We start from the raw sequence: 12,493 nt of genomic DNA, 5'->3' as shown, positions 1-12,493 counted from the left end.
TTAATCTACAGTATTTTGCTACAAATTAATCTGTCAGCAGTGCTATTTTAGTATTTATATACTATTATAGTATTTATTAATACTCTGAATTAGCTTTTTATATTTATATAGTTTGCATTTTAATTTAAGTTGTAGTAATTTTATGTGCTTTTGTCATTTTTACTAGCTTTTTATGTTTTTTTCTTCCAAAATACAATATTTTGTTACAAATAATCAGTTATTTTTGTATTATTTACATATTACTATTTATATATTGAATTAGCATTTTATATTTTCCGTTTTTATTTAGTTAAATGTAAGATATATAGTATATATTAAAGCAAAGACTATTATATACAGTGGTGGCCAAAATTATTAGAACACTAATATTTTCACCTGCTAAAAAATGGTTTTAAGTCTGTTATTTCTATCTTATGCTGTAGTGTGTCAGTAGGAAATACACTTACTTGTACTCTCCAAACTCTCCATCTTTCATTGTGCGGGCTCCATCGACCTGATCCTCCTCTTTATCTTTCACTGAAATACAAAAAAAATTAAAATTACTTTAACAAATTGCCAAAAGACTATTCTTATTAAAAATTCCATACATATATATATATATATATATATATATATATATATATATGCACACAATGGTTGCCAAAATTATTAGAACACTAAATCAACACAGACACATCTAGCCTGTATAAGAAGAATAGGTAGACAGATAAAATACAATATAATTCATAAGAAAGAGCATTTGCTTTTCTTTCAGCCTGTTCTTGAAGTAGTTCATGTCTCATGCTGGTAAAATCAGAGCAACTTTAAAGATTATACTATAAAATGCACAGTCAATATTAATATTTCTGCTGTTGCACAAATAGCATATACTGTAAGCAGATTTTAGCATTATAAGTGCATTTATTTATGATCTGGTTTAACTCCGTATCAGCAGCTATGGCTATATTAGTGTAAAATCAACAGTATTATATCATCTAGTCTGTCTGGAATGACATGAAGAAACAGAACAAACTGAGACAGTTTTTCAGTTGCAGGTAGGTTTCTTGAAGCATCTTAAGAGACGTTGCTACAGTTCTCAAATCTGCAAAAATGTCAACAATTCTGTGTTTTTCTGTCAATATGGGGTGCTGTGTGTACATTAATGAGGGAAAAAAATGTACTTAAATGATTTTAGCAAATGGCTGCAATATAACAAAGAGTGAAAAATTTAAGGGGGTCTGAATACTTTCCGTACCCACTGTATATATATATTTATATTTATACTGAGCTTTGTTTTTATTTCAGTTTTAGCAGTTTTAAGGTTCTATTTTATTTCAGCTTTATTTCAATGAATTGAAATAATTTTTAAAAGTTTTAGTATACAACAGTACATATTTTGTACATGCCAACATGAATATGTTGTTTCACATACCCTTTTCATTAAGAAAAACCAAGAACAAAACTTAAAAAAAATAAAAAGATTTGCTGATGAGAGCGTAAAATCTGGGTTCTGACGGAAAACCAGTTGAGAACCACTGGCCTAGCACATGCTCATTCAGCTGTCAGCCAATCAGAGAAGCCGCTCACAGATCCTGCTAGTTAATGTCATGTATAAAAGTGGATCTCTCAACACACTGAGAGTGTGTGTTGCAAACATTTAGCTTCAGATCCACCCCGGTATGGACAGAGCATACGCCAGCCTTCCAAAGTGATGAGGTTTCTCTTTGTCTCTGTGTGAGGAACGTACCGCATGAAAGTGTCATAGAAACAGCTCCTGGTCCACACGAGACAATCAAGGGCGAGACAAACCACAATCAGGAACCAGATTCTGACAAACCTGAACATCTCTCCACTAACTCACACATCTGCATTCAACTACAGAAGGAATATGGCATCATACCTCTTGTTAGGAAAGCACCATGTGGGCCGTGGTAGTGGGACAGTGGTGAGGGGCGGCCCCGTGTGTCCATCCACTGTGCTGACGGTAGGTTTGGGGTACCGGTGTCCGATGGCTGTGTTGTTGGCGTTGTTGATGTTTGCGTTGGATCCTGAGGAAGAGTAACTGCTCGGAGTGAAGGTGGAGTCAACGAGCTTCTGATGAGAGGGAGATTCTGCCTCGCCGGGACTCACGGATTTACTGATGTGCAATGGCCGCTGTGTTGTGAAGGACTGTGGGAAGGAGGCGTGGCCATCACTCTGGTGGTAGTAGTTGACGTGGTTACCGAAGAGGCCGCCAGACCGCTGCAAAGATAAATATACACACGAGTGCTCACATTTACACAAACCTGATCATCCCTTCCCGTTCACACCTGGTATTAACATCTCCAGTGATTTTTCAGTAGATTTCAATGACTACATACAGCTTCTCATAATTCAGAAGCCCTAAGCATTAAAGGGATTGTTCACCCAAAAATGAAAATTCTGTCATTAATTACTCACCCTCATGTCGTTCCAAACCCGTAAGACCTTCGTTCATCTTCAAAACACAAATTAAGATATTTTTGATTAATCCGAGAGCTTTCTGACCCTGCATAGACAGCAACGTAAGGACATTGTTAAAATAGTCCATGTGACATCAGTGGTTCAACCTTAATTTTATGAAGCTACGAAAATACTTTTTGTGCGCAAACAAAACAACTTTATTCAACAATTCTTCTCTTCCGCTTCAGTCTCCACCTCGCGTTCACAAGAGTACCACGGCGCATGTATGTGATGCTGCTGACGCAGAAGCTGGTGTTCTGACGTAGAACCCACATGTACTGCGCCTTGTTTACAAGCAGAGGAATGAACACGCATGCATCGTTGTACTATCGTGAACGCGCATTAAGTCTGATGCGGAAGAGAAGAAATTGTTGAATAAATTTGTTATTTTTGTTTTCTTTGCACACAAAAAGTATTCTCGTAGCTTCATAAAATTATGGTTGAACCCCTGATGTCACATGGACAATTTTAATGATGTCCTTACTACCTTTCTGGACCTTGAACGTGGTAATTCCGTTGCTGTCTATGCAGGGTCAGAAAACTCTCGGATTTCACCAAAAATATCTTAATTTGTGTTTGGAAGATGAACAAAGGTCTTACGGGTTTAGGTGAGTAATTAATGACAGAATTTTCATTTAAGCACTACATCCTATTCATATTTTTGTCTTGTTTTTCTTCTCATGATCTTGACTTGATTTTCTTGAGATCTCAACATAACAAAAATGTATATTTTGTTATAGCCTTGTACCTAAAATCCCTCACTTTCAATGATAGTTGTTAATTTGAAGTGTCATGAGCATATATATATATATATATATATATATATATATTAGTTAGATTCCTCTAAAACAAGACATTTTCTTGTCATATTGGTGTATAATGTGGCCATATGTGTGGATTGAGAATTTAGCTTTCAATACGCTTCTGGAATGCATTACATCGCTTTTTCAGCTGTATTTAGTGTTTGCTTGTGATCGGATCACTAACGCGAATGTTAATACCAAGGTAAACGGTAAATGAACATACAGACGCAAATAAACATACAGACGCACACACACTGAGAACACAAACACTTTCACTTCCTCTGTTCACTCTGCACTTACATTCAGACAGCAGCCATGTTTTAGATTTTTCTAAATGGTCTATGAATGTACTTTAACATCACTGATGGCAAATTTTTCATAATTTAACTATTAATTTAACAAATTTTATAACCATCTGATTTGTGTGATGAGGGCAAAGCACTGTTCCTTAATGGTTTCAGACACTTTTAGATTACAAGCTTGTAAAACTTGACACATTCATGAACCTAATATGAACAAAATTATTTTGTTGTCCTAATAACAAATGAAAAAAATAATTCGAAGCCCTCAATGCTGAGCGATGAATCTAAACAAGCAGCTCTGTGACCCTTCGCAGCCTGGTTGGAAGATCTGGCTGATGGTCCCATGCAGGTGGGCAGAAGCTCCGGCAGCAGAAGCGATGATGTGAGCAGAGCGGAGGAGAGGAAATAAGAGGCAATATCAGACCTTTACCCTGAAGATATCATCCTCAGAAGCAGCACACACGGTTTCCTTCATGGCTCTCTCCAGCTCCTCCTCCACAGTCAGGTCTCCTGATATCGCTCTTCTGATCTCAGGACCAATATCATGCAGTGTGCGCAGGCCAGCCTGGTCACAGCACACAAACAGGCACATTCATAGGCAAACAGAATCAATTTTTCTGTTATAGCTGATGGTCTAATGGACCCACCTGCAGTGAAAGAGCAGTCTTTGGGGGAATTTTGGCCACCAGGCCCTGTTCCTTGCGCTTCTTAAATTTCCTGAAGTATTCCTGAATCAGGAATGTGGCATAGAACTTCCCAACGGTTACTTCATCATCTGTTGGGCAAGGAAACACACACACACACTCAGGTTTTATTCAGCAAGGACTCATTAAATTGATCAAAAGTGACAGTAAAACTGTATAATGCTACAAAAGAGTTGTATTTAAAATAAACGAAGTTCCTTTGAACTTTCTATTCATAGAACTTAAATAAAAATATATCACTGTTTCCACAAAAATATTAATCAACAACTGTTTTCACCACTGATAATATTAAGTAATGTTTAGCACCAAATCAGCATATTTCCAGCTTTGCCATCATAGGAATAAATTAAATTTTCAAGTATATAACAACAGAAAAACACTTTTAAATTATAGTATTTCACAATAGTACTGTTTTAATGTATTTTTGATAAAACGAATGCAGTCTTGGTGAGCATAAGAGACTTCTTTCAAAAACACTAAAAATCCCAAAATTATGAATGGTAGTGTATGTAATTGGTCGACCTTTGACCTTTTGCCATCACCCACCTCCAGCTGGGGGAACAACTTGATCCAGCAGCTTCATGCTCGTCCTCTTCCAGATCTTCTTCACGATGGCTCTGAGTTCCTCATTTGCTTGCTCCAAGTTACCTGACACAAACACATACAAACGGTGACTTTTCTGTGCATACAAGTTGGGATGTGTATTAGATTTATGCGTGTTTATGAACTGTATTGGCATGTATGACACTATCACACCTTCAGTTTTGATGCGTAGAGCCGTTCGTACTAGAGCAAAGAGAGTTGCGTTGAACATCACCGTCCCGTCACTATTGAGAGGCATGTTCATGGACACAAGCCGCTGCAGATGCACAGATAAAGTAAGTCAAGTAATGTGTCTAACACGCTACAGAATTAGTACATTTTAGGATTTGTACCTTGCATGCCACTCTATGTGGACAAAGCTTTCCAAATCCAAGGGGAGGCTGAATCCTGCGGAGTAACGTCACCACATCCAGGTGTTTTATCCGACCCCTGCAATCACATTAAACTCAGATCTTAGTTTCAGTCGCTACAAATAAATAATCTAGAATTATTAATAATAAGATCTAGAAACTGCAACTGTTAAAGATGGCAAAACAGGAAGTGACTGACTTGGCCTCAGGATCGTATTCTGCCCATATCCTCTTAAACTCATCTAGGTGATGCGGCCCCAATATCGACCAATCACGTGTTAAATAGTCAAAGTTGTCCATGATGACGGCCACAAAGAGGTTAATGATCTGTGGGAGAGGAAGGATCTGAATCATCTTGTGCTAGGGAAACCCGCTGCTTCTGTTATTATGGATACGGTAAACATTGAACGGAGGGGGTAAAGGATGTCATGCTGGTGGAGATGATTTCACAGCAAATTTCACAGCTGATATACAATAACACAGTTGCTTACTGGTAAGGAATATCGATGTCAACTCACCAGGAAGGCGCAAAGCATATAAAAGCTAACAAAGTAGAAGATGGCAAAGTGGCTGCCACAGTCTTCACTGGAATGGCCGACCTCTGACCCCTTCTCACATGGGCGGTTCGGGGAACAGGCCAGCATGATTTCCTGCCATGCCTCCCCTGTTGCACACCTACAGAAATGCACAAGCTCAATGTGAGAGAGAGACATCAAACGAGTGAAAGAAAGAGAGAGAGAAAGCAAGAGGGAAACTGACCTGAAGAGCAGCAGAACAGCCTGAGGAAACGTCTGAAAGTTGTTGTTTCGGTTGATCTGGCTGTGGTCCCTCAGGGCAATCTTACCAAACATCTGTGGAGTCAGAAAAACATTACCCATCACAAATCGCTCCACACCAACATGTCCAAGTTGTTACAAGTACAGGAGCTGTAACAGACATGGAGACATTTCCTTGGGGAAGATGAGGAGAGAGTGTGAAGCAAATGAAGCTGGGTCTGACCTGCATCCCAATGACGGCGTAGATGAAGAACAGCATTACGATCAGCAAAGCAACATAGGGAAGAGCCTGTGAACAAACCAAGGGAGAAGGAGAAGGGAAAAGAGGAACTCTTAAATATACAGAGCAAATGCAAAAAATGCAGGAATATAGCAGAACATTTTACATTTTGTAACATTTTGTTATAAATAAAATATAATTTTAAATAATTTCTTTAATATACATTTTTATTAAAATATATGATAAATAAAATTTAATGCATGCATCTGATTAATGCATGCATGTTTTTTTTGGCACAATAACAAGTTTAGTTATAAACAGTAAGATTTTTGAAAGTCCAGCCAGGCTGCATTTATTTGATCAAAAATAGAGTAAAACACCTTCAGAAATCATTCTAATATGCTGATTTGGTGCTCAAAAACATTTGTGATTATTATTATGTTGAAAACCCTTCATACTTTTGTAGAAACATTAATGCATATTTTTTTTACGAATATAAAGTTTAAAGGGGTCATATGATGTTGCTAAAAAGAACATTATTTTGTGTATTTGGTGTAATGAAATGTGTTTATGCAGTTTAAGGTTAAAAAAACACATTATTTTCCACATACTGTACATTATTGTTTCTCCTCTATGCCCCACCTTTCTGAAACGCGTACATTTTTATAAACTCATTGGTCTGAAAAGCGAGGTGTGCTCTGATTGACCAGCTATCCAGTGCGTTGTGATTGGCCAAATACCTCAAGCGTGTGATGGAAATGTTACACCCCTTACCATACCCACTTGTATAGATTTTTTATAGATGTTTTTGAAGGAAGTCTTTTAAACTTTAGTAAATATTTCCCTTTAAAGTCTTCAGTGTCACATGATCCTTCAGAAATCATTCTAATATGCTGATTTGGTGCTCAAAAACATTTGTGATTATTATTATGTTGAAAACCCTTCATACTTTTGTAGAAACATTAATGCATATTTTTTTTACGAATATAAAGTTTAAAGGGGTCATATGATGTTGCTAAAAAGAACATTATTTTGTGTATTTGGTGTAATGAAATGTGTTTATGCTGTTTAAGGTTCAAACATTTGGGCGGCGTTATGCAAATCTTCCCACATCGTGATGTAGACATGTGGGGGCGTGTTAGAACGAGCCGTTTTAGGTAGGCGTGGTTGACTCTTAACTTTTATAAAGAATATCTCTTTGGATTTGAGACTTTAGTCTTTGCAACTTTACAGATCTTCTTTATGCACCAAGAGCTTGTAACACTCCAAAGAGAAAGGAAAGATTGAAATCGCATCATATGACCCCTTTAAAAAACAGCATTTATTTAATAATAAAAATCTTTTTTAACATTATTTACTGTCACTTTTGATCATTTCAATGCATCCTTGCTGAATAAAAGTATTATTATTATTATTATTTTTAAATCTTTCTGACCCCAAAGGATAATAAAGTGACAGGACATCAGTCGACTAGAGGCACATGCCATGTAGATGGCTTTGTTAAATATAATGCAAATTAACAATTTATTGTCACAACATGCTGCTTGTATCCAGTGTAGTCATATAATAATAACACAAACTTGTTTGTTAGTCTGTAGATTGTCTTCTGGTGTTTAATTGCTCACAAAGCCTGACTTTGACTTAGGCATAAAGTCTGGACCACAGTACAACTATCTCTGTACAATTACACAAGAAAGTGCTGTCTCATTTCATTCTCCTCACCTGAAAGGATTTAATGAAGGTCCAGAGCAGCGTCCGAATGCCCTCTCCCCGAGACAGAAGCTTCACCAGCCTCATCACGCGGAACAGCCGAAAGAATGTGATTGAAATCCTGGCGTTATCTTCAGTGTTTTGGAGGCCCTTTTTCAGCATGACAAAGACACACATATGCGTGTTCATGGGGAGGCACACACTCTCATATATACCCAACCATTTGTACACCACCCAGAACAATTCAAGGTGACACACACACACACACACACACACACACACACACACACACACACACACACATTGCTGGCTTTGTGCCCACAAGAATAAACACACACACACACACACACACACACACACACACACACACACATACAATCAAGTTAATATGTCTACAACAGCATGTTAAACACTTCCACCAAGAGCAAACTACAGAGACACAGAGGATGTCTGGTGGCTTTATGAAACAATGACAATATCCCAAATGGGAGCAAAGCATTTATAGATGTCTACCACAATACACAACGCCCCTGAAGTAATAATCTTTTAAGCTAATCATATATACTTAATAAATACCTTTGTGCTAACCTGCCATTGAAGCATTTAACACTATACTGTAATTCACAGGTGATATTAGAATCTACATATGTGTCACTACACAGACACTAGCTCATAGATGTTTACAGATGTTACGTTTATCTCATCCTGTACCATTTCTGCCACAAAAAAAAAGCTTTAGTAAATTATAATTATGACATTAAAAGTCATTATGAGATACAAAGTAATTATGACAAAAAGTTGAAATTATGAGATAGTAAGTCACAATTGTGAATTAAGTCAACATTAGCCCTATTCGCACGGGATTACTATTATCTGGGGACCTCGTGTGATTTAGAAATTACCCCCCCACACACACATCTGAGTTTCGTGTGGCGCATTCGCACGGGATAAACGAAGCCTGTGATTTCACTCAAATTTACTGACTTAAACTTCCAGATATGAATGTTTCTTACTGCATGCTGCTATGTCATCTATCTCCATCTAATCATTCTTTTTGTTTTCGCTCTTCTGATGGTTTTCAGATTTCTCTTTCTGCAAATTGCATAGTTGTATGGTGTATAGCGACAGGGGCGGTTCTAGACCCTTTTTAGGTGGGCTTCAGCCCCGCTATCTGTCGTCTCAGCCCCCCTACAACTATCTGAATGATCAGGCCTGCTGCTTCCTCAAGAAAGTGTATCATTTTCATGTGTTTTAAGGCTTGTCAGTTTAAACATTTAAGTGATTTTAAGCTATTCAAGCACAAGACGGTACGAAAGATATCTCAATGCGGTACTTGCGAGTGGTCATAAATCGTCTGTGCACGCACACACCTGAAGCACGCATACGTCATACGTCTTGACGAGTATCGACGTAAAAACAGTTGGTTACGTCTTAACTTGCTGCTCTTAATTAAGTAACTTCTGTAGCTTTAATGGATATTTGTGTATATTTACTTCAATTAATTTAGGTAATTTGTATCTTTGTATCTAGTGGTCTGTCTGAAGGCTCAGCCAGCCTGTGGATGAAGTCCTAGAACCACCCCTGTATAGCAATATGACCCAGCACCCAAAATACTATAAAAACACTCCAATGCAGCCTCCATTCTTCACGAAAGATGGATAAAAAGGCGCACAGGAAACAAAAACTTTGAAAAAATGATAAACGACCCCACCAAATTGAGGCCAAATTACAGAGATGCCGATTCACACGGGACTAATATTATCACAGGACCTCGGTGTTCGGCGAAATATGGTAGGTCATTTGCGGGGGAATTTGTACTTTACAAATTACAGACATAACTGATTCGCATGGGATTAAGATCACAGACAACCGCAATTATTACAAATGACTAGATGTCACCAGGTAATACTAATCCCGTGCGAATAGGGCTATTGACAAAGTCTATAATGTCTATAATTGACTGATGTCTATAAAGTCTATAATGACTATGAGGCCATAATTATGACTTATCTCATAACTGACTTAGTATGTCAATTTCGACTTTCATAATTTAGTATGTAAATGTGGACTTTTTGTCATAATTTTGAGTTTTTATCCCATAATGACTTCCTATAATTTTGTCAAAATTATGATTTACCAAAGCACTATTTTTTTTATGTCAGCAATGGGCTTATCCGTTTATTTACGCTTCTTTAAATATCTGATATTTTACTTCAGTTATATAATCTAAGTTGACATATACACAAAGCTGCTGCTTTCTGTTTCAAAGGTGCACTCAGTAGTTTTTTCCCTTCATTAAAACGTTTCTACACATAGAATTGTATTGTAATGAACTGTAGTTTTAAAAAATGTGCTTAAAATCATCACTTATCTAAAATGAATTCATCAGTCATTTCAGTCACCCAAAAGCAGTTTTGTTTTACAGCGGGTAAAATAAGTATTGAACACGTCACCATTTTTCTCAGTAAATATATTTCTAAAGGTGCTGTTGACATGAAATTTTCACCAGATGTCAGTAAGAACCCAAGTAATCCATACATACAAAGAAAACAAAACAAATAAGTTCAGAAATTAAGTTCTGTGTAATAAAATGGAATGACATAGGGAAAAAGTATTGAACACACTTACTGAAATGTATTTAATACTTCATACAAAAGCCTTTGTTAGTAATGACAGCTTCAAGACGCCTCCTGTATGGAGAAACTAGTCGCATGCATTGCTCAGGTGTGATTTTGGCCCATTCTTCCACACAAACAGTCTTCAAATCTTGAAGGTTCTGTGGACCTCTTCTATGAACTCTAATCTTTAGTTCTTTCCATAGATTTTCTATTGGATTCAAGGATTCGAGTTTCCTTGGCTGTGTGTTTGGGATCGTTGTCTCGCTGGAATGTCCACCCTCATTTCATCTTCACCATCCTGGTAGATGGCAGCAGATTTTTATCAAGAATGTCTCTGTACATTTTTCCATTCATCCTTCCATCAATTATATGAATTTTGCCAGTGCTACACCATGATGTTTTGGGGTGATGTGCAGTGCCATTTGATTTCCAAACATGGTGTGTATTATGGCATCCAAAGAGTACAATTTTTGTCTCATCTGACCAGACTATTTTCTTTGAAACAATTGCACATGCTAATTCCAGTTCTTTCTGAAGCCCTCCACAAGTGGTCCTTGGCTCTTAGACAACTCTTATGATAATTATTTTCACTCCTCTGTCAGAAATCTTGTGAGGAGCACCTGGTCATGGCTGGTTTATGGTAAAATTATGTTCTTTCCACTTCCGGATTATGGCCCCTACAGTGCTCACTGAAACATTCAGAAGTATAGAAATGCTTCTGTAACAAATGCCATCAGTATGTTTTGCAACAATAAGTTTGCGAAGGTCTTGAGAAAGCTCTTTGCTTTTACCCATCATGAAATGTTGAGACACCTTTGAGATGACACACCTTTTTATAGGCCATCAGTTGGTACTGAACCAGCTAATATTAATTTCCACTGACAAGGGGCAGGATTGCTTTCTAATTACTGATAGATTTCAGCTGGTGTCTTGGCTTTCCATGCCTTTTGGCACCTCCCTTTCTTCATGTGTTCAATACTTTTTCACTGTGTCATTCTACTTTATTACACAGAACTTAATTTCTGAACTTATTTGTATTGCTTTCTTTGTATGTATGGATTACTTGGGTTGTTACTGACATCTGGTTGAAAAATGTCAACAGCACCTTTAGAAATATATTTACTGAGAAAAATGGTGATGTGTTCAATACTTATTTTACCCGCTGTACATGGAGAGGGTCACCTCATGAGATCCACCATTTTGGGGTCACATGACCTCGGTTTGATTTTGGCAAGACCCCTGTTATCTGAGAAAATTCCTGATATGCCTGACTTCGAATTGAGCATTTTTATAATGGCATCGGTAATTTTTTGTTTACTTGGTATGGCACTGCATCCACACCACTAGGTGTCCGTATAAGCACAACATGAAAAAAGACTCAGTGCACCTTTAAATCTCCAACACCTACATCTGCACACATATGCCCTACAAAAACACATCACACAAACCAAGCAAAACTGAGAATAAGCTTCATGCATGTGAACATCGCACAGGAAATCGTCTTTTCACAAGCCCCAGCTGATTTCAGAGCTCTGCCACGTCGGTGGTGAACTGTCACACCAGAGCTAACCAGTAGAGGCCGACACTGGACTAGACACAGAGAGAGCAATGACCATGTGACTACAGCGCACCAATGACAGGCATCGCAGCCTAGGGGAGGGGAGAGGTCGAGGCGATGGACACACTACCAGCATATACACGTGCCTGCCCAATGCCACAGTGATGAGAGAGAACACGTGCGTTCATGCCGAAGTCACATGGTGAATGACAGGTGTAGATGGACAGGTCGACAAGGTGACGGGTGGAATGAGAGGTGGGGTTTTGGTTACCGTTGGTCCATACCATTGGTCTTACCACAGAGGAGGGGGGAGAGGAGGTGGGGTCAGCTGGCTTTAAAGAAAGGCAGACAGATGAAAGCTATAGCAGCGCCAACCACCCACTGTACAC

General features: G+C 38.0%; 1 protein-coding gene across 1 annotated transcript in view; it reads right to left on the bottom strand.

Annotated features, from left to right (window-relative positions):
• Positions 1–12,493, bottom strand: part of LOC107694143 (voltage-dependent L-type calcium channel subunit alpha-1C-like) — a 132,931-nt gene that overhangs the window by 10,041 nt on the left and 110,397 nt on the right. Inside the window, 13 exon segments of the mRNA XM_016493748.1 lie at positions 1,727–1,753; positions 1,880–2,220; positions 3,990–4,130; positions 4,213–4,340; positions 4,816–4,917; positions 5,026–5,128; positions 5,205–5,301; positions 5,422–5,549; positions 5,741–5,897; positions 5,982–6,073; positions 6,222–6,287; positions 7,941–8,078; positions 12,389–12,436. Coding sequence (XP_016349234.1) covers positions 1,727–1,753; positions 1,880–2,220; positions 3,990–4,130; positions 4,213–4,340; positions 4,816–4,917; positions 5,026–5,128; positions 5,205–5,301; positions 5,422–5,549; positions 5,741–5,897; positions 5,982–6,073; positions 6,222–6,287; positions 7,941–8,078; positions 12,389–12,436 — 1,568 coding nt within the window.

The sequence above is a fragment of the Sinocyclocheilus anshuiensis genome, unplaced genomic scaffold, assembly GCF_001515605.1.
Source record: "Sinocyclocheilus anshuiensis isolate Anshui unplaced genomic scaffold, SAMN03320099.WGS_v1.1 scaffold1003, whole genome shotgun sequence".
NCBI lineage: Eukaryota > Metazoa > Chordata > Actinopteri > Cypriniformes > Cyprinidae > Sinocyclocheilus > Sinocyclocheilus anshuiensis.
Note: the sequence above shows the minus strand (reverse complement) of the source record. Positions and strands in the feature narration are given on the sequence as shown.